The sequence below is a fragment of the Oncorhynchus masou genome, chromosome 18 (assembly GCF_036934945.1).
Source record: "Oncorhynchus masou masou isolate Uvic2021 chromosome 18, UVic_Omas_1.1, whole genome shotgun sequence".
NCBI classification, from domain to species: Eukaryota; Metazoa; Chordata; class Actinopteri; order Salmoniformes; family Salmonidae; genus Oncorhynchus; species Oncorhynchus masou.
In genome coordinates this window covers 60,077,116-60,100,252 of record NC_088229.1, presented here as the reverse complement: position 1 = coordinate 60,100,252, position 23,137 = coordinate 60,077,116, and the positions used below count along the sequence as shown (strand labels likewise).

The window sequence follows — 23,137 nt, the reverse complement described above, 5'->3', positions numbered from 1 at the left end:
TAGTGCCCTCCTAATATTGGCACCCTTGGTAAATATGAGCAAAACGGGCTGTGAAAAAATGTCTGCCTTTAGAAATATTCACAAAAATCTAAGTAAAATTATTGAAATTTTTTACTCTGAAACGTGTCACAATTATTGGCACCCCTAGAAATTCTTATGAGTAAAATCTAACTGAAGTTTAAAGCAACTGGAGATGTTAACAATCAGCCTGGAAGAGGACGCATGTCTATATTGACCCCAAACACAGTGAGGAGGATGGTTCGAGTGGCCAAAAAATCTCCAAGGAATCACAGCTGGAGAATTGCAGACGTAAGTTGGGACTTGGGGTCAGAAATTCTCCAAAACCACAATCAGACGCCACCTACATAACCACAAGTTGTTTGGGATGGTTGCCATAGAAAAAAGGCATTTGCTGTCATCAAACAACAAACCCAAGCGCCTACAGTTTGCTAGAGGCGTCACAACAGATCCCGGGCTGTATCCCAACCGACCATGATCGGGAGTCCCATAGGGCGGCGCACAATTGGCCCAGTGTCATCCGTGCTAGGGGAGGTTTTGGCTGGGGTAAGCCATCATTGTAAAATAAGAATTTGTTCTTAACTGACTTACCTAGTTAAATAAAGGTTAAATGTAAAAAATATTAAATCAAAACCTGACTGCCTCTGCTAGAAAGCTTAAACTGGGCCGTGGTTGGGTCATCCAGCAGGACAATGATCCAAAGCACACCTCAACACAAAAAATGTTCACTGACCAAGAATCAAGGTTTTGCCATGGCCATCCCAATCCACAACCTAAACCCCATAGAAAACCTTGCCGTGTCAGCTGAAGAGAGGGGTCCACAATCATGGACCATGGAATCTGAAGGATCTGGAGAGATTCTGATCCCTTACCATGTGTTCTCCAACCTCAATATGCATTATAGGAGAAGTCTCAGAGCAGTTATCTTGTCAAAGGGAGGTTGCACAAATTATTGAATGAAGGGGTTCCAATAATTGAGGCACACATATTTTAGAAAAATATTTATTTTATGAATTTATTTTCTTATTTTCAATTATTTTACTTTAATTAAAGGTTAGATTTTTGCGAATATTTTGAATGAAGGACCAAGAGGATAAACAAAGACATTTCTTTCACAGCCAGTTTTGCTCATATTTACCAAGGGTGCCAATATTAGTGGAGGGCACTGTAGTTTTTCCCCCCACCTGTACTTTGCATCTGAGTCTATTTTAGTGCATGACATTTAGACATTTATATTAGCTATCACCTCGCCTAAATAGGTGTTTCTTTCGTTTCCAGACATGTATATTGCCATAGACTTTCATATGCACAGTCAAACAAGTTCTTATGTACATCATATTGTGGAATTTAAATATCTAACAATATTTTTACAGGCTCAAAAATAAAAAATAAATATGTTTTCTTATTGCAAATGATCAGGTATTCCAATTTCAAACTCTTCATTGAAAAATAATTAAATTAAATTAAATTGCACCCGGGAGCATGCCTGACCCCTTGTGGCCTACATATTTGAAGTCAGCATCAAAATAACAAGCACTGTAGCCTCAGACACAAGGCTGTTGAAGGCACCATGCATTCGTATGCTTCATAATATGGAATAAACAGCCCCCCAGTTCACCAGAAGTGAAGATTTCCTATTTTTGTCACAGGGGCATAATGTTTCCTCAATGTCTGGCAATTTCCATTCACTCACATGGGCACAAATACATTGGAAACAATTGAACAGAGGAAACCTTTTTGTGACATCAGCATTATCCAGAATTTGATGTATACACCAAACGCCTCAGAAAGAACCATGGTAATGTAATTTATGCATGGAAATGAAGCATATCTTTACAAAACCATACAACAACAATGACACGAACAGCATAACGCTATATTACGAAATAATAAAAAAGGTCAATCTGTCATCAATCTCGAAGTGTTCGGTGTTGGGGATTGAGAATGTAGTCGGTCACATCACTCAACTGTGGAAGTAAGGCACAATACAAAGATAAACTGTCAGAGAGAAACATAGTCAAATCAAATGTATTTATAAAGCCCTTCTTACATCAGCTGATATCTCAAAGTGCTGTACAGAAACCCAGCCTAAAACCCCAAACAGCAAGCAATGCAGGTGTAGAAGCACGGTGGCTAGGAAAAACTCCCGAGAAAGGCCAGAATCTAGGAAGAAACCGAGAGAGGAACCAGGCTATGAGCCAGTCCTCTCCTGGCTGTGCCGGGTGGCGATTATAACAGAACATGGCCAAGATGTTCAAATGTTTATAGATGACCAGCAGGGTCAAATAACATATTTCCTGTAGTAGTGCAGTGTGATACTGTATGCTTTATCTGGCGTATAGTTAATATCACTACGGAGTCATATTTCCTGTAGTAGTGCAGTGTGATACTGTATGCTTTATCTGGCGTATAGTTAACATCACTACGGAGTCATATGTCCTGTAGTAGTGCAGTGTGATACTGTATGCTTTATCTGGCGTATAGTTAATATCACTACAGAGTCATATTTCCTGTGATAGTGTGATACTGTATGCTTTATCTGGCGTATAGTTAATATCACTACGGAGTCATATTTCCTGTAGTAGTGCAGTGTGATACTGTATGCTTTATCTGGCGTATAGTTAATATCACTACGGAGTCATATTTCCTGTAGTAGTGCAGTGTGATAATGTATGCTTTATCTGGCGTATAGTTAATATCACTACGGAATCATATTTCCTGTAGTAGTGAGGTGTGATACTGTATGCTTTATCTGGCGTATAGTTAATATCACTACGGAATCATATTTCCTGTAGTAGTGAGGTGTGATACTGTATGCTTTATCTGGCGTATAGTTAATATCACTACGGAGTCATATTTCCTGTAGTAGTGCAGTGTGATACTGTATGCTTTATCTGGCGTATAGTTAATATCACTACGGAGTCATATTTCCTGTAGTAGTGCAGTGTGATACTGTATGCTTTATCTGGCGTATAGTTAATATCACTACGGAGTCATATTTCCTGTAGTAGTGCAGTGTGATACTGTATGCTTTATCTGGCGTATAGTTAATATCACTACAGAGTCATATTTCCTGTAGTAGTGCAGTGTGATACTGTATGCTTTATCTGGCGTATAGTTAATATCATACAGAGTCATATTTCCTGTAGTAGTGCAGTGTGATACTGTATGTCATAGTTAATATCACTCCAGTCATATTTCCTGTAGTAGTGCAGTGTGATACTGTATGCTTTATCTGGCGTATAGTTAATATCACTACGGAGTCATATTTCCTGTAGTAGTGCAGTGTGATACTGTATGCTTTATCTGGCGTATAGTTAATATCACTACGGAGTCATATTTCCTGTAGTAGTGCAGTGTGATACTGTATGCTTTATCTGGCGTATAGTTAATATCACTACGGAGTCATATTTCCTGTAGTAGTGCAGTGTGATACTGTATGCTTTATCTGGCGTATAGTTAATATCACTACGGAGTCATATTTCCTGTAGTAGTGCAGTGTGATACTGTATGCTTTATCTGGCGTATAGTTAATATCACTACGGAGTCATATTTCCTGTAGTAGTGCAGTGTGATACTGTATGCTTTATCTGGCGTATAGTTAATATCACTACGGAGTCATATTTCCTGTAGTAGTGCAGTGTGATACTGTATGCTTTATCTGGCGTATAGTTAATATCACTACGGAGTCATATTTCCTGTAGTAGTGCAGTGTGATACTGTATGCTTTATCTGGCGTATAGTTAATATCACTACGGAGTCATATTTCCTGTAGTAGTGCAGTGTGATACTGTATGCTTTATCTGGCGTATAGTTAATATCACTACGGAGTCATATTTCCTGTAGTAGTGCAGTGTGATACTGTATGCTTTATCTGGCGTATAGTTAATATCACTACGGAGTCATATTTCCTGTAGTAGTGCAGTGTGATACTGTATGCTTTATCTGGCATATAGTTAATATCACTACGGAGTCATATTTCCCAATTCAATTATGTCAATGATGCTATAATTAAGCATTGCTGATAAAATGACACACCTCGGGTCTATGCAGTAATTGCAGTTCTACTTTCAGCCACCAGATGTCTTAAATGGCCAGTCCACCGCTGTGAATATACACCTCTCCTGCTATTTCAATGGTTATCTCAATGGGTGTCAGGAGGCCTGTAAGGTACATTAGCCCATTATATCAGTCTGTAATCATAACAATATGAGAGTGCTCCAGTACCTCTTGGGAGCTCAGAGGATGTAGGCAGGATGGAGGAAGTCTTTAGGGACAATACCGACGGTTCCGTTCAGCTCTCCGACCCACCAGCCATTGATGTTATACTCCTGGAACAGAGCGACACAAGCAGGGTGAGGAGGAGGAACAAGCACAACGATGCACAGTATACCATAGGAGAATCTCAATTGCATTCTCTTTGCGTCCTCTCTCCTTTCCTCACCGCCTCCTCAAAATCCACTGGAGGAGAAAGCCAAGAGGTCCTTTCCCTCTGAACTTCTCCTCCAGTGGGTTTTGAGGAGAGAACCTGAGGAGTATGCAAATGAGATTCTCCCTGTGTCATCATAGGTTTATAACATAATTTAGCATGGCCTCAAAATGGCCCTTGATATCTTGTGTTGTTCTTATTGGGGTACAGCATCTGAAACCCCAAGGCTAGCTTATATTGATCAGTCAATTTGTATGGGGTTTACATTTATAATGCATGTTTGTCAAATCTTTGCCCCCTCTCCTGGCTGTCTCTCTGGGCACTGCTGTGATAGATCCCACATCCTCTAATACAGAGAGCTCTGACACCTCACTACAGAGCCAAAGGAATGAGAAACAGACCTACTCCTAATGTCCGGTGGCTGGACAGAGATGATGTATGGACCAGTTAGAGCTCACTGAGCAGAGTGATGGCCCAGGCCTGACATGTTCTTAGAGCAAGTGAATTTAGCTATGATAAGCTGGCTATCCATCCAGATGTGGCGAACAGAGAGAGCATTTTCATTCTGTCTGCTCGCCCACACAGAGCCCTGATTCAATGGAATGACAGGCTAATTGAAGGTGGAGTACTCCACTCACAATGGCTAATTAATGTGCTTGCTGATTTTAAGACAACTGAAGCAAGTATACACATGTTCTTCTGGAAAGGTACATGTTCTATTACCTGTGTGCATTTCTAAAATATGGCCATGATACCTGAAGTCATAAAAACAAGTTTTATTGTGGAAATCTAGCTTGAATAGTAATCTATAAAAGGAGAGAAACAGACAGATTGGGGCATCAGAGAGAAGGAACGAAACAGTTTCTCTCCCACGGGGCTGTCGCAGATCCATTCCTCCAACCCCAGTGACAGAAAGTTGTATTCATCTCCCTGGCCCATCTGTGCAGCCAGACAGTCCAACGTCCTCCCTGAGAAAGCTCTTTTTGATTATCAGCGCCGCCATTTTAATACAACAGCTACATCGCCAGTGTTCCAATGGCAGCGAAGGTCTGTCAAGCGTGCCAACTCCATCTTCTTCGCTGCTTACTACGGGTTCATCCAGAGTACGCCTGCTGGATGGGGAGGTCTCGCATAGAGAGAAGCACAGGGAGTAAATGTATTCTGATGACAATGCCCTAACTTCAATCTCTCCTACCTCCTACAGATTTCCCCCCTTTAATTTGGTGTAATGCGTATCTGAATTTTGGATAGAATGATCTTTAATTCTCAGGAGAAAATACAGTGGGGTTATGGATAACACATTTCTGTGGGCACCAAGGATGCCATGCCATTTCCATACCAAGACATTGTTCTTCAATTTTAAAATAATCAAGAGGCCCTTCATGATGTTTTCTGTGCAATGGTGTACTTACCATTAGGCAGAAGAGGAATTTCCCTCAGGCCTCACATCATCAGGGGCCTCGTGAACTGGGCATAATAAAACCCCAAAATACTAGTAACAAAATATATATATTTTTTGTATCTCATAACAGCTGCCTATGAATGACATGCATGATTTATTGAGATATGTTGAAGTAAGTAACATTAAGATTAGAGGAGGCTGGTGGGAGGAGCTACAGGAGGACAGATGGAATCAATGGAATGGTACAAAACACATCAAACACATGGAAACAACGTGTTTGACTCCGTTCCATTGACTCCAATACAGCCATTACAATGAGCTGTCCTCCTATAGCTCCTCCCACCAGCCTCCTCTGGTTAAGCTAGATAAAACAGGATTCTCACAGCTCGGCAGTTGATTATATAAAGCCTTACTATAGCCTATACCTCAGTCATGAGCAAAACAATACAATTGATTTAGGCTACAATAATTATTATTACATTAATTATTGCATGCTAAATGTTTCTGATCGGTGATAGATGAGCAAACTAATAAATTAACTACCAACTCCACTTATTTGCCCAGACAGAGAGCAGTTAACCGAATATACAGACGGAGATTCAGTGAAACAAAATCACATTGATTATCAGACAAATCGGGAGTAGGCCAGGCTACAACGCGAGTGAATAGCAAAATCCACTTGTTAAACTACATAACATGCTAGCAGAATGTTCTGATCATTATATATAACAGAATAGAGACAACACTTTAACATAGCTAACATTTTCCCAGGGTAATTGTAGGCTAACTAAATATGCAAACAGACATTCAGGGAAAACTCAAATCTGACACTATACGTCTGACATCTGACTTATCAAGACAAGTCCCCAACGCTTGTCTCAAAGCAGGCAACGGCGCTTTGCCAATCAAAACAGTGCTGACATTTTCATCTAGTTGACCACACACGGGTATTACCTCCATTTTAGCATCACGATTGGATATGACTTTGGGAGTTTCAGTTGGCCTATACGCAACAATTTGATACATGCTTTCAATTGCATTAGCCTACTTTATTCTAATTATTCCAATATTGAGTTTGCTCCCTCACTTTTCCAAGACAAGTGCTGTTTCATTTTCTCCTCACTCCGCTGCCGCCCGCCTCTGTGGCATTGTTCTCAACACCATCAACAGGCCTATTTTTGTGGAATTCTGTAATTTTTTCCGGTTCGGACTTACATTTCTGTGATGTTGGATCGGGCTCAGACTCTGCCTGGGGCCTCCAAATCGCTAAGTCTGCCCGTGTTTGAGTGCCCTGAATGTGTATCTTATCAGCTACTGTGTGTTGGGAGGAGGTGAGGGAGGACAAAACAGCGCCATATTGTGGCGGTGCGTTGACTCGTTGACCTCCCTTTGACTCCTTCACCGAGAGGGAGCAAATGAACGTGGGCAGAGCTAAGAAAGAGAGGGAGAGAGCAAGTTGCCATGACAACACCTGCAGTACACCAGCAGCATCGTTTATTTACCACTCAAGGGTCTGGCTAATGGTGGCAGGAGGACAGATTGACTGCTAACGATGCCTGAAGAGGGAGAAGGTTGGTTTGACTGTCTCTCATGAAGGAGAAGGAGCACTTTGTATGCCTGCCAGGTCACCGTGACAGCTACATTACCCTATTCCCTAACTCCTCCTCGAGCTATGCATTCAATCCTTTTGTAGAACATCAGGTTCTGCTCACGCTCCATAGTCATATTCTGCCTTTTTACAATTTCTCTTGATGTATAAACAACACATAGACACGGACGCGCAAGCAAACAGACATTCACACACGTAGACGCACACAGACACACTTACACCATCACACACGTACGCAGGAGGATTGCTAATAAGACTGACACATGAGGCATCTGCCCTCCGCTACCAGCTGACTGAAGCAGGCCTTGGGCGTGATGGAGCACAGGAAGTCTCTCATTGCCCTGCCGCTGAACCCGCCGCCTGGGTGTTACAATCTCTCCCTCCTCACCGCCACCCTCCATCTCCCTCCCTTCTTTCTCTCTCTAACTCCCTTTCCCTCTCTCTGTTTCGCTCTCATCCACAAGAGAAGTCATGAGGCACACACTGCAGTGCTGCGTCTCTCTCCACTAGCCACCCTAACAAAGAAACAGACACCTCTAACAAACCTCAGCTCCTGATCTATTCAACACCATATCGAGTCGAAGAATTTTGCTCACACAGGTGGACTGGAGTTCCTTAGGTGTTCTGGAAATATTGTTGTACACACACAAATCCGAACGTTTGATAAATATGAATATTCAAAATAAATTCCAGCAATGCCTGTTTAGAGATTTGGACACATTGTTTTTTAGAGTTGGTGATTTCTTTGTAAAAATCTTCAAAATGTTTTGATCCCTGTAATAAACAGGCAATCTAGTCATTTAATCAATGCGAGGGATTCAAAATCGAGAGATGACTGCGCATCAGAGCCGTCTAAAATATGAAGGAGCGAATCAAAAATAATTGAAAAAATAAACAAGCCGCTTCTCTTCTAAGGCCGTTTTGGGATTACAGGATGGCTCTTTAACTTAATAGCAATTTAAAATGGATTTGTGTATGCCACTGAGTGTCTGTAATGATAGCTGTTTACACCGCCCCTCATTTATAATAATTAGGCAGAATGGATAGGGGTTGCTCAGGCACAATTCTGGGCTATTGGCTGGGCCTGAATAATGACCTTACTGTAGTTGACCGGTAGATGACCGCTGCCTCCTACATGACCCCAAACCCCAGACTCTGCTCTCTCTCCCCCTGCTACTTTGGGTGGTAAATAAGACGTCTTTCCCTGTCTATAGCCACACAAGCAGCGAGGGAATTTAAAGGGATGTGTGAAAGAGAAAATGATATACAAGGTCACACAAAGGGATAAAAGGTTATTCCTTTGTCTCTTTCTTGCTTGACTTTTCCATCTGATTGTTTTTCCTCCCTCTCCCTTTTCTTCCACCACATTCACATGGTGGGACCGACGGGCAATGGGCCAACTGGGGTTGCCATGGGTTTGAGGCAGTTGAGGATATGAGAATATGGTCCTATGGAAATAAGATACTCCCATATTCCCTACACTAATCAAATAACATTTAATACAAACGAATATAACTTAGGTAGGCTACAATTCCATGTGTGTAGCCTCGCTATTGTTATTTTACTGCTGCTCTTTAATGATTTGTTACTTTTATTTCTTGTTTTTTTTTTAAAGGCATTTTTCGTAAAACTGCAATGTTGGTTAAGAGCTTGTAAGTAAGCATTTCACTGTACACCTGTTGTATTCGGCGCATGTGACAAATACAATTTGATTGGATTAATTTTCTCTAAATTTACAACAAGATAGATGTAATGAGAATAATCCAATCAGTTGGTTCTGCTTTAATTGCATTAATAAGGGCTTTTAATTAACTTAATCAATTCTAAATTGTGTTTGTGTTTTTTCCTCTAGATGCAAAATTCAACATAATTGATAGCCATTTACTTAGGGTAAAGTTCATGTTGATTTAAGAGTGGGACATAGCCTACTAGCGTAAATCAGTCTCAGAGTGTGTGTTGTCAACTGTGAAACGTTCTCAGTATTATCAGTTACTGAAGTCAGCCACAAGATGTCCCCAGTGTCCATGTTCTTGATGGCGCTAAACGAGCCATTGAAGACTGGAGGAGGCCGGCATGGAACAGTTTCTCTCTCTCTCTCTCTTGCTCTCTAATTTCAATTTATGGGCTTTGTTGGCATAGAGAACATATGTTAACGTTGCCAATGCAAGTGAAATAGATAATAAACAATTAAATGTAAACATTACACTTACAAAAGTTCCAAAAATAATAAAGGCATTCCAAATGTCATATTATGTATATATACAGTCTTGTAATGATGTGCAAATAGTTCAAAGTACAAAAGGGAAAATATCTAAACATAAATATAGGTTGTATTTACAGTGGTGTTTGTTCTTCACTGGTTGCCCTTTTCTTGTGGCAACAGGTCACAAATCTTGCTGCTGTGATTGCACACTATGGTATTTCACCCAATAGATATGGCAGTTTATCAACATTGGCTTTGTTTTAGAATTCTTTGTGGGTCTGTGTAATCTGAGGGAAATATGTGTCTCTAATATGGTCATACATTTGGCAGGAGGTTAGGAAGTGTGCACATAGCCTGTCTTCTCTTGACAGCCAGGTCTGCCTTTGGCAGCCTTTCTCAATAGCAAGGCTATGCTCACTGAGTCTGTACATAGTCAAAGATTTCCTTAATTTTGGGTCAGTCATAGTGGTCAGGTATTCTGCCACTGTGTATTCTCTGTTTTAGGGCCAAATAGCATTCTAGTTTGCTCTGTTTTTTGTCAATTCTTTCCAATGTGTCAAGTAATTATCTTTTTGTTTTCTCATGATTTGGTTGGGTCTAATTGTGTTGCTTTCCTGGGGCTCTGTGGGGTCTGTTTGTGAACAGAGCCCCAGAACCAGCTTGCTTAGGGGCTCTTCTCCTGGTTAATTTCTCTGTAGGTGATGGCTTTGTTATGGAAGGTTTGGGAATCACTTCCTTTTAGGTGGTTGTAGAATTTAACAGCTCTTTTCTGGATTTTGATAATTAGCGGGTATCGGCCTAATTCTGCTCTGCATGCATTATTTGGTGTTTTACATTGTACGCTGAGGATATTTTTGCAGAATTCTGCATGCAGAGTCTCAATTTGGTGTTTGTCCCATTTTGTGAATTATTGGTTGGTGAGTGGACCCCAGACTACACAACGGATTCAAGTATTTTTAGCCAGATCCTAATTGGTATGTTGAATTTTATGTTCCTTTTGATGGCATAGAAGGCCCTTCTTGCCTTGTCTCTCAGATTGTTCACAGCTTTGTGGAAGTTACCTGTGGTGCTGATGTTTAGGCCAAGATATTTATAGTTTTTTTGTGTGCTCTAGGGCAACGGTGTCTAGATGGAATTTGTGTTTGTGGTCCTGGCAACTGGACCTTTTTTGGAACACCATTATTTTTGTCTTACTGAGATTTACTGTCAGGGCCCAGGACTGACAGAATGAGTGCAGAAGATCTAGGTGCTGCTATAGGCCCTCCTTGGTTGGCGACAATGAGGGCCTCTCTCCCGCCCCCGAGTTCTCTCTCTGCTTGTGAGGTGCACTCCCCGGGTGGACAGAGCAGAGTGGGGAAGCGAGATCAGAGAGAGGGGTAGATAGATAGATAGATAGATAGATAGATAGATAGATAGATAGATAGATAGATAGATAGATAGATAGATAGATAGATAGATAGATAGATAGATAGATAAATAGAGAGAGAGAGAGAGAGAGATAGAGAGAGATAGAGAGATGAGAGATTGAGAGAGAGAATGTGAGAGAGTGAGAGAGAGATAGAGCAGAGGGAGCAGAGAGATTGCAGTGTTTGCTAAAGTTTAAAGGAGCCTGGATGGGTTTACATCGTAAATCTCTCCCCACTCCAACCCTGCCATTCTACAAGAGTGCCTCTGGGAATACTGGAATGTGGCAGCTGACCTGTGGAGCTGTCTTCTGATTCCAGCTAGCTACATAAATTATAGTTCTGGAATGCAGGGACAACCCAATGGAGTAGTGAGAAACATGCTTAGGAGTCAATATAAGCAATACGGATGTTAGGAGAGCAAAGATTTACTAATTGCAGACATTTTGTCTGCAAATTCATGATATATTGTACATGTACAATAAACAGGCCCAACCTGTCAGTTCTGCGTAATGAGAACTCAAAACAGTTAGCATTTTCATATGAATAAGTAGGCTCTATCCAGTAGTTAGTATAGTATATCCAAAAATGATATAAAAATGGTAAAGCGTAAAATAGTATGGATCTTTATCAGGAGAATCTATAACAAACAAAAATCCCACGCTCTAAAATGTCATTGCAAAGCCAAAATCTATAGAAGACAGTGTAAGCTCTCAGCAATAAAAGGCCAGTGCAAAGACAAGATAGTTGCTATGTGTTTCTTTGCGGACGGGAGACTGGGAACCAAGTTCATCATCCGTGAACCCAGCGGCAGACTCTGCCAGATTAATCTAGTAAAACGAATGGAATGAATACGAGTTGTGGCTTTACTCATATATTTGCTTTCCCACTGACACACACACACACACACACACACACACACTCTCTCTCTCTCTCTCTCTCTCTCTCTCTCTCTCTCTCTCGCCTCACACAAAAAAATGCACCTCTTTACAGTAAGTTCTCGCTAGATCAATAATGATTGATGGGGGCTCTTTGTATAATCGTCATGTTCTACTCAGTTCACAGCCATACAACACAGTGCCTGTGGCTAGCCCCTAGCCTGGTCTGCACTCCGGTAGTCAATCAAATCGCAGCTTAAAAATAACAGTTTGTTAGCACCATTGATTTAGCACTTAGAGTGTGTCCTTTCTACCTTGTAATTATGGTCAGTGTTGACATAGAGCCCATACACTCAGCCTCCCCCCAGCACCCTAAGCCCCGGTTCAGGAGAATTTATGGGCCTTAGTTTTATATGGCCATTTTATGTCTGTGTTCCCCAGTTAGAGCAAGGCTTGAGCTGCAGCCAAGGGCCTGTATTTCATTCCTGGAGGTCAGGGTTCCAAGGAAACCCCCGTTCAACTAAATAGTCTGCTCCACTGTTGAACCAGGGGAACAGGGATTCCCCTCCCTTAAGGCTCATTAAAACACACGATTGCCATGTAGTGTCCTAATCATGTCATTAATGTCATTCATGAGGGAAATATGATACAAGCTTATGACTCTGAATGGGGCACGAGTGGACTCATGTCACACTAAACCAAAACCTTCCATTCAGAAACAGACAGGAAGGAATTGCCTCTAAATTAATTACAATGAGGCCCTCACTTTTAATCCATCAAGGGACTGTTATAATGCTCTGTAGACTATCGTGTTATTATGAAGACTAAGGGGAAAAGCTTGACAAAACAAGAGTAATCTGTGTCACTAAAGCTGTGTACCAGACAGTACAGCTACAACCAACCAAGAGTTGGTCTGTTACAGTGATAGGTAACCCAACACCTACACCGAAAGGTAATACTGTAGAACTCTGGTAACCTCTTCCTGATACACCTCCAATAGATTCAAAGCAGGTGGCTTTATTCTTCTTCTATGAAAAATGTAATGGGTTGCTTTGACATTCCCCTATAAACTAGTACCCATAGGGCTCTATTTTGGCTGGTGTTAAACCACACTCGTTAGCAATTTCAACCTGTTAAAGTCGTCACTCTGCTATTTTACAACCCTTGCACCAGGATTGGTAGTTTACCTGTCATATATCAGCTCGCTTGCGCTGAGGTGGAAGGGGTGGTAATATCTGAGATGTGTGCTTAAAAAGTGTCAATTTCAGGAAGTGTTGGTGGGGATATTTAAGACCAAACAAAGGCTGATCTTAGAGGTAACGTTGGTTATGGTAAGGATTTTGTCCTGCGGAAGTGCAACCTATCTACCCGTGACGCACAGTGCCCCTATGCTCATGGAAAAAGAGAGGAGATGTGCTTTTTGTGCCGGTAACCCTTGTATATGTCACACCCTGACCATAGTTTGCTTTGTATGTTTCTATGTTTTGGTTGGTCAGGGTGTGATCTGAGTGGGCATTCTATGTTGGATGTCTTGTTTGTCTATTTCTATGTCTGGCCGGATATGGTTCTCAATCAGAGGCAGGTGTTAGTCATTGTCTCTGATTGGGAACCATATTTAGGTAGCCTGGGTTTCACTGTGTGTTTGTGGGTGATTGTTCCTGTCTCTGTGTTTGCACCGTCCACGTGGCACCGTCATAGGATGCCACCTTTCCAACAAGTCAGTTCGTCAAATTTCTGCCCTGCTACAGCCACCCAGGTCAACTGTTAGTGCTGTTATTGAGAAACAACGGCTCAGCTGCAAAGTGGTAGGCCACACAAGCTCACAGAACGGGACCGCGGAGTGCTGAAGCGGTTAAAAATGGTCTATCCTCTGTTGCAACACCCACTAGCAAAGTCAGCAACATTCGCCATTTAATTCTGGAGCAGTGGAAACGTGTCCTATGGAGTGATGAATCACGCGTCACCATCTGGCAGTCCGACGGACAAATCTGGGTTTTGCCTGATGCCAGGAGAACGCTACCTGCCCCCAATTTATAGTGCCAACCGTAAAGTTTGGTGGGGAAGAAATAATGGTCTGGGGCTGTTCTTCATGGTTCAGGCTAGGCCCCTTAGTTCCAGTGAAAGGAAATCTTAACCCTAAAGCATACAATGACATTCTAGACGATTCTGTGCTTCCAACTTTGTGGCAACAGTTTGGGGAAGGCCTTTTCCCGTTTCAGCATGACAATGCCCACGTGCACAAAGCGAGGTCCATACAGAAATGGTTTGTCGAGATCAGTGTGGGAGAACCTGGCTGGCCGACACAGAGCTCTAACCTCAACCCTATCGAATACCTTTGGGATGAATTGGAACACCGACTGCGGACCAGGCCTAATCACCCAACATCAGTGCCTGACCTCAACAATTATTTTGTAGCTGAATGGAAGCAAGTCCCTGCAGCAATGTTCCAACATCTAGTGGAAAACGTTCCCAGAAGAGTGGAGGCTGTTATAACAGAAAAGGGGGGACCAACTCCATATTAATGCTCATGATTTTGGTATGAGATGTTCGATGAGCAGGTGTCCACATACTTTTGGTCATGTAGTGTATTTCTCAAGGAAGAATTTTGCTAGGACTGTCTGGGAGTGGTCTGAGTGGGGAGGGAAAACTTCAAACTAGCTCTTATTGGCAGGAAGGTTTGGAACTCTCTTTGTTATTGGTCTAATTAACCAATTAACAGCCTGGCGATGCCACCAGGCAAGCTAAAACTCCAGCCCATGAAAATCAGGCTGATTAGAAGATCCTGTGTAGGTTGTATTGTCAACCAGCAACTATCAGGAAATAACACTGATCCATTTTTTTCGCTCACACTTTTACAGTGTTAGTTTCATCACCTGTTGTACAATAGCATACAAAACAAAGTAAAAATATCATTTTGACTGCACTGGGCCTTTAAAAAATTAAGTTTGGGAGCAGAAAAACATTGAGCTGACATCCCCGTTTTTGTTGTAGCCTATTGTACATTATTTGAGCCATTATTTCATTTCTCTTGTTCAAATATCCATCCCCATTTCCATAGAGCACCTCTCATCTGGTTACCAAAGACGGGCTGCTCCAAACATATTTAAATGATTCAGTTATATAATGCCATATCAACTGTTGGCCTAGGCTATATCTTGCTTATTGAGAACATGCCTCACACATACAGTACCATTTGCAAGAGCCTAGTATTTTTATTTGAGGAGAAGTGCGATGCGTAAAGACCTGTAGGCTTATACCCATTGAAGCCAATTACAACGTTGACTGCCAACACTCCAAACATTTTGAGCCAAGCCCTCCTCACACCGAAAATGTTTTTTTTTCATCAAAACCCAGCCCTTTCGCGCCACCGCCAGCTATGAATATAGCAACAAATATTTCAGACACATCCCCTGTCCTAAATGTACCATTGTGTTAGGTTTGTTAAAGAAACTTCTTAATCTGACACTGCAGAGGAGACCACATTGTTCAACTAAGAGTTAATTAACTATTCCACTAGAAGACTGGAAATGATCCTTAACTCTTTCTACAACATGTCAAATAGTACCGCTTATGTATACTGTAAAAAACAGGATATATGATGACACACAAATCCAAGCCTTCCAATACTGCTTCAATCTGCAAACAAGGTCCTGAAAAGCTTAGAGGGCGGCAATGCCCAAATTGCAACACATTGATTTCCAGTAGAGTGGCTGTAACACGTAGATATACTGCATGTTTCTACACAATGGCCATAAAACACAGGGAAATAGATTGAGGGAAAATAGCTGAGATGGGGGATGATTCACCTGCAGTTTGTGTTCAACACAGCAGTGGTTTTGCATGGCTGCTCTCTCAATTAACCCTCATGATACAGATACAGACTCAGTAATGAACCCCAATCCCATTATAGAAGATCTGATGGGCATTTCTCCCCCAGTGGCTCAAGGATAGACAATTGAGGGGTTGGAATAGAATAGCATTGATTAGAATAGAATAAAACAGAATTGTTTAGAATAGAATAGAATCTACACGTAACTACCAAAATAAAGGAAACACCATGAATTGTCTTAATAAGGTGTGGGGCCACCACGAGCCAGAACAGCATCAATTCACCTTGGCATTGATTCTACAAGTTTCTGGAAGTCTAATGGAGCGATGCAACGCCTTTCTTGCACAAGAAATTCCATAATTTGGTGTTTTGTGGATGGTGGCGGAAAACACTGTCTCTGCAAATGCTTCAGAATCTCCCATAAGTGTTCAAATGGGTTGATATCTGGTGACTGAGATGGCCATGGCATATGGTTTACATACTTTTTATGCTCATTAAAACATTCAGTGACCTCTCGTGCCCTTTCGATGGGGGTATTGTTTTCCTATGGGAGCATGGCTATAGTAGGCAAAATAATGGCCAGCCCAGCATTTTTATACATGACTCTAAGCATGGTGGGATACCAGTTGCTTAATTAACTCAGAAACCACACCTGTGTGGAAGCATCTGCTTTCAATATACTTTCTATCCCTTGTTTACTCAAGTGTTTCCATTATTTTGTCAATTACCTGTATATAGCATGTTGATGAAGTGCATGAAGGAACTGTGACTGGCCTTGTTGATGCTGACCTTACTGACGATGTAGATGAGGTCACCTCTTTGGAAGGCCAGCTCGTCAGTCTCGTCTGCCTCACAGTCCCACAAGCCCTGGTAGTAATTGGCATAGTCTATGGACCACACTGAGCAAAAACACACAATGCTGTTACCTAAAATATTACACTTGAATCGAAAGTCTAAATATCAAAACACTTTGAATAACTTGAATAGTGAGTACTACCCCTATCAATAACTATATTTATCTGAAAGACACACCTACACACCTCCTCTCTAGAACAGCAGCTTGCTGATATCATATGTCCTTCCTGCCCTCATCAATCTTGTATTAACATAAACAGCTGGCAAATTCTGACAAAGATGGCTTTGCGAAAGAGGAAAAGTTGATACAGATCATTGAAGGGTCATCCAAAATGTTTTCTTTTAAATGTTTTAAAACCTTTTCCTATTTTGCTGGTCAGTGAATGCTGTGAGTGGGATTCAGACCTGGTTTCGTGCTCTTCTCACTGATCTCCTCAATGGATCCTGGAATGTCATCCTCTGGAAAACAGAATGAAAACAAAAGAGGCGAGACATTTTAAAAAACTTTCCTTAAACAAAATCATGCACTTTCTGTGTTGTGGAGATGTAGGGTACAGCCTTGCCACCACCTCCCTTGGCCCTCCAGTGCCTTTTAAGAAAATCTGAGAGCAACCAAAGAAGGGGAGAGAGATTTATTGGTGACAGGGTGAGAAAGTGAAGAAAAAAAAGAGACTGTCATTCGTTACACCATCTGTGGTCAGGGTCTACTCTGTACCCATCACAGATGGCTTTATTTGGTGAAAAGACAGTTGGCAAGGCATATTTCTCTCCAACCAATGATTTCAGCAAAGGCGAAACAGAACCTTGTTGTATCTCAAATAGAGGTATGGATGATGACACGGAGAAGTCACCCACTTTGGTCGTTCTCGGGACCCATTGAGCCCCCCACCTGCCTGTGGGACAGTCCTGTACTTCCTCTATAACAACAGCCACGACTCTGACAATCTTATTAGGATAACATGATTTATAATGTGTAATTAGTCTTTGAGTTACAGTGATAGTGATACACCTCCAAGGGGTTATGGGAACGTGTGTCTGTGTGTCTGTTCTCATACCTGGGAGCACCTCGTAGATATCATCCTCTTCCTGTTCCTCCCACTGGCTGGGCCTCCCTTCCTCCTGGCTACTGAGAGAGGCTTTGACCTGTTGGGGCAGGACCGGGAAGGGGGCGGGCCAAGGGGGACGGCTGGCCACCACCGTCACCCCCTCAATGTCATCATAGGTCTCATCCTCAAAGGGGATGAAGCTGGAACTCAAATCTGCATAGAACACAGGCACGGCATAAATCATGAGCAGAATCTCTGTACAGAGCACAGTATGAGTCACATCCCCTTGAGTACCCATAGGACCCAGAGTAGTAGATGGCATCTGACTTCCCCATTTGATTGTATTTTCAAAAGATCTGTGAAATATCTAGTCATTCTGATGGACATTCATGGACACCTTTGATGACCAGCCGGGGGGGAAAGGAAGTGAACAATCTCAAATTCACCCAGCATAAACCAACAGCAAACAGGGAGAAAAACCTTTGCCTCCAACTCCCTGTATATCTGGGTCTTGTATAGTAGTAAAAATGGACAAGACAAATGATGTGGTGTCTGTTACTTCCCGTAAGTCAGCCCATTTCAGAGCAGCCGGTGCAGCCTGCCTTTCTCAGACGGAGCAGCGCTGTGATTGCTGGCGACTGGGCACTGCAACACAGGGTATCGGGTCCTCTGTGATACACCATTGGCCAGGAAAAAAATCAATGCCGCTCGAGGATAACCAGAACGTCTACCAATAAATTTCCCGTAAGGGGGAAATCGGTTGGGGGTGTGGCCTGCGTGACATGAAAATTCCTTGTGATGTGGTGGATGAGGAGGTTCGGAAGGCATCTGGTTGGTCAGTTTGGGGATGGATATATTTGGGAATGGATATAAATGGTTTATTTCCTGCCCTTTCAGGCCAAAAAGTCAGTGAGGCGGCAATACCAATCTAACAGAGAACAAGAAAACGTACACAATCATCCTTTTCTACTACTGTGTCTTTGAAATAGATTTGGAAATATGTTGACATACCTTTCAGGACAAAGTTGATCTGGTCCACCCATTCCCTGGCTTCTCGCACACTGCTAGCAGTGAACTAGGGAGGATAGCCACCATCATACAACATGATCGTTAGGTAAGACTGGTATGCTACGAAACATCACTGTGAGGAGTCCCTTGTATTGCTTTTGTACTGCACACCCACCTGGAAGGAGTGTCGGCCAGGGGCACTCAGCTCAAAGCAGGCATTTTTCTTGGAGTCTTTACGTAGGTTGGCCACCATCTCTGCACTGTAACCCTTGACATAGAAGGCACCTTTCTGCTGCTTGTCTGAAGGAAGAACCGTGTTAACTCAATCTCCTCACCCAAATGTTCACATGTATGAGTTCCAGGCATAAATAACTGTACATGGATAAATTGTATGCCTTAGTGTGATGTGAGCGGTTCAAACCAACCTTTGTCACTCCCAAAGTAGTAGAATATTGTGTTTTTGAGGACACACCATCGCTTTTGCCATTCTAAGCTGAAGAAGCTGTGATCTGCATGGAAAACAGAATGAAAACAAGCTTTTGAATGAGCCCTCAACGTGACATATTTGCAACATATCTGACTCCGTAATCTTACTACCTTGTCGTTTCTTCTCCAGGTAGCCTTGTTTCAAGATGTTGCTGAGATCCTGGGCTGCCACCATTTGGATCTCCTCAAAGTCTGTGGAAGATCACAAAGTAGGATGTAAACAAAATCATCAAATCAAATGTTATTGGTCACATACACCTGGTTAGCAGATTTTATTGCGAGTGTAGTGAAATGCTTTTGCTTCTAGTTCGGACAGTACAGTAATATTGTCATGTCTTGTTATGTCTGTTCCTGTCCTTTCTCTTCATTCTCTCTCTCTGCTGGTCTTTTTAGGTTACCTTCTCTCTCTCATCCCTCAGCTGTTCTACATTTCTCCTAACTAGCTCATTCTCTCTTTCCCCACCTGTTCTCTCTTCCCCCTCTGATTAGGTCTCTATTTCTTTCTCTGTTCCTGCTACTTTCAGTGTCTGATTCTTGTTTGTGTTTTTTGATGCCAGAAGCAAGCTGTCGTCTCGTTTGCTTCCACCTTGTCCTGTCCTGTCGGAGTCTGCATGGCAGGTGCAACCTGCATTATACTACGTTCTTTTGTTCCATTGACTACGTTGGAAGAGGATTTATGCCATTCCTGTTTTTTATTAAAGAACTCTGTTTTCTGTTAAAACCGCGTTTGGGTCTTCACTCAAGTTCATAACAGAAGAATCAGACCAAGAATGGACCCAGCGGCTCCGGACCCTTTTCACTCCGCCGTCGAGATCCAGGGAGCGATGCTAGGCAGACACGAGGAGGAATTGTCTGCTGCTCAACATGCCGTTGAGACCCTGGCCGTCCAAGTCTCCGACCTCACAAGACGGGTTCACCAACTCCACCTCGATCCACCGCCCACTTCCAGGGTTTCCGAGTCTCCGGAGCCCAGGATCAACAACCCGCCGTGTTACTCTGGGAGCCCACTGAGTGCCGCTCATTCCTCACTCAGTGTGATGTGGTGTTCTCTCTCCAGCCCAACACTTACTCCAGGAGCGCAGCCCGCATCGCCTACGTCATTTCTCTCCTTACCGGACGGGCGCGTGAGTGGGGGCACGGCAGTCTGGGAGGCGAGGGCTGAGTGTATTAACCAGTATCAGGACTTTAAGGAGGAGATGATACGGGTTTTTGACCGTTCTGTTTTTGGCGAGGAGGCTTCCAGGGCCCTGTCTTCCCTATGTCAGGGGAATAGATCCATAACGGATTATTCTATTGAGTTTCGCACTCTCGCTGCCTCTAGTGACTGGAACGAGCCGGCTTTGCTCGCTCGTTTTCTGGAGGGTCTCCACGTCGAGGTTAAGGATGAGATCCTCTCCCGGGAGGTTCCTTCCAGTCTGGACTCCTTAATAGCTCTCGCTATTCGCATAGAGCGACGGTTTGATCTTCGTCGCCGAGCTCGTGGAAAGGAGCTCACGTTCTCCGTTGCTCCCCTCTCCACATCACTGCCACCTGCCGCATCACTGCCACCCTCCCCCGCCGGCTCGGATGCTGAGCCTATGCAGCTGGGGGTATTCGCATCATCTCGGCCAAGGAGAGGGAACGGAGAATCACCAATCGCCTCTGTCTCTACTGCGGCTCCGCTGGTCATTTTGTCACCTCATGTCCAGTAAAGGGCCAGAGCTCATCAGTAAGAGGAGGGCTACTGGTGAGCGCAACTACTCAGGCCTCTCCTTCTGGATCACGCACTACCTTTCCGGTCCATCTCCGCTGGCCCGGTTCATCTGCTTCCTGCAGTGCCTTGATAGACTCTGGGGCGGAGGGCTGTTTTATGGACGAGACCTGGGCTCGGGAACATGACATTCCTCTCAGACAGTTAGGGAGCCCAGGGCCTTGTTCGCTTTAGATGGTAGTTCTCTCCCCAAGATTCAGCGTGAGACGCTGCCTTTAACCCTCACTGTCTCTGGTAATCATAGCGAAACCATTTCTTTTTTAATTTTTCGTTCACCTTTTACACCTGTTGTTTTGGGTCATCCCTGGCTAGTGCACCATAACCCTTCTATTAATTGGTCTAGTAATACTATCCTATCCTGGAATGTTTCTTGTCATGTAACCTGTTTAATGTCTGCTATCCCTCCTGTTTCCTCTGTCTCTTCTTCACAGGAGGAGCCTGGCGATTTGACAGGGGTGCCGGAGGAGTATCACGATCTGCGCACGGTGTTCAGTCGTTCCAAGGCCACTTCTCTCCCTCCACACCGGTCGTATGACTGTAGTATTGATCTCCTTCCGGGAACTACTCCCCCGGGGTAGATTATACTCTCTGTCGGCTCCCGAACGTAAGGCTCTCGAGGATTATTTGTCGGTTTCGCTCGACGCCGGTACCATAGTCTCCTCCTCCTCCCCCGCCGGCGCGGGTTCTTTTTGTTCAGAAGAAGGACGGGTCTCTGCGCCCATGCGTGGATTATCGAGGGCTGAATGACATAACAGTTAAGAATCGTTATCCGCTTCCTCTTATGTCTTCAGCCTTCGAGATCCTGCAGGGAGCCAGGTTTTTCACCAAATTGGACCTTCGTAACGCCTACCATCTCGTGCGCATCAGGGAGGGGGACGAGTGGAAGACGGCGTTTAACACTCCGTTAGGGCACTTTGAATACCGGGTTCTTCCTTTCGGCCTCGTTAACGCTCCAGCTGTCTTTCAGGCACTAGTTAACGACGTCCTGAGAGACATGCTGAACATTTTTGTTTTCGTTTACATGGATGATATCCTGATTTTTTCACCGTCTCTCTCGATTCATGTTCAGCACGTGCGACGCGTCCTCAGCGCCTTTTGGAGAACTGTCTTTATGTGAAGGCTGAGAAGTGCACTTTTCATGCCGCCTCTGTCCCTTTTCTCGGTTCCGTTATTTCCGCTGAGGGCATTAAGATGGATCCCGCTAAGGTCCAGGCTGTCATTGATTGGCCCGTTCCTAAGTCACGCGTCGAGCTGCAGCGCTTTCTGGGCTTCGCTAATTTCTACCGTCGTTTCATCCGTAATTTCGGTCAGGTGGCAGCTCCTCTCACAGCCCTTACTTCTGTTAAGACGTGCTTTAAGTGGTCCGTTTCCGCCCAGGGAGCTTTTGATCTTCTTAAGAATCGTTTTACATCCGTACCTATTCTTGTTACACCTGACATCTCTAGACAGTTTGTTGTTGAGGTTGACGCGTCAGAGGTGGGCGTGGGAGCCATTCTTTCTCAGCGCTCTCTCTGACAGCAAGGTCCATCCTTGCGCGTTTTTCTCTCATCGCTTATCGCCGTCAGAACGTAACTATGATGTTGGTAATCGCGAACTGCTCGCCATCCGCTTAGCCCTAGGCGAATGGCGACAGTGGTTGGAGGGGGCGACCGTTCCTTTTGTCGTTTGGACTGACCATAGGAACCTTGAGTACATCCGTTCAGCCAAACGACTTAATGCGCGTCAGGCTCGTTGGGCTCTGTTTTTCGCTCGTTTCGAGTTTGTTATTTCTTATCGTCCGGGCTCAAAAACACCAAACCTGATGCTTTATCTCGTCTCTTCAGTTCTTCTGAGGTCTCCACCGACCCCGATGGGATTCTCCCTGAGGGGCGTGTTGTCGGGTTGACTGTCTGGGGAATTGAGAGGCAGGTAAAGCAAGCACTCGCTCACACTCCGTCGCCGCGAGCTTGCCTAGGAACCTTCTGTTCGTTCCCGTTCCTACTCGTCCGGCCGTTCTTCAGTGGGCCCACTCTGCCAAGTTAGCCGGCCACCCCGGCCTTCGGGGTACGCTCGCTTCCATTCGCCAGCGTTTCTGGTGGCCCACTCGAGAACGTGACGCGCGTCGATTTGTCGCCGCTTGTTCGGTCTGCGCGCAGACTAAATCTGGGAACTCTCCTCCTGCCGGCCGTCTCAGACCGCTTCCCATTCCCTCTCGACCGTGGTCTCACATCGCTTTAGATTT

At 43.8% G+C, this 23,137-nt stretch overlaps 1 protein-coding gene across 3 annotated transcripts in view; it reads right to left on the bottom strand.

Moving 5' to 3' along the window:
* The window catches only part of LOC135505018 (src kinase-associated phosphoprotein 1-like), a 41,137-nt gene that overhangs the window by 1,011 nt on the left and 16,989 nt on the right, over positions 1-23,137 (bottom strand). For 2 of the 3 annotated variants that reach the window (XM_064924032.1, XM_064924033.1), the window contains exons 5-12: positions 19,278-19,358; positions 19,106-19,189; positions 18,856-18,980; positions 18,684-18,747; positions 17,682-17,885; positions 17,032-17,085; positions 16,561-16,670; positions 4,246-4,349 (exon numbers count right to left, since the gene is read on the bottom strand). In XM_064924032.1, coding sequence (XP_064780104.1) covers positions 4,257-4,349; positions 16,561-16,670; positions 17,032-17,085; positions 17,682-17,885; positions 18,684-18,747; positions 18,856-18,980; positions 19,106-19,189; positions 19,278-19,358 — 815 coding nt within the window. In that variant the 3' untranslated portion in view covers positions 4,246-4,256. Of the gene's footprint in view, positions 1-1,812; positions 1,986-4,245; positions 4,350-16,560; positions 16,671-17,031; positions 17,086-17,681; positions 17,886-18,683; positions 18,748-18,855; positions 18,981-19,105; positions 19,190-19,277; positions 19,359-23,137 lie in introns of those variants that run through there. The other variant, XM_064924031.1, reaches the window with a different exon arrangement.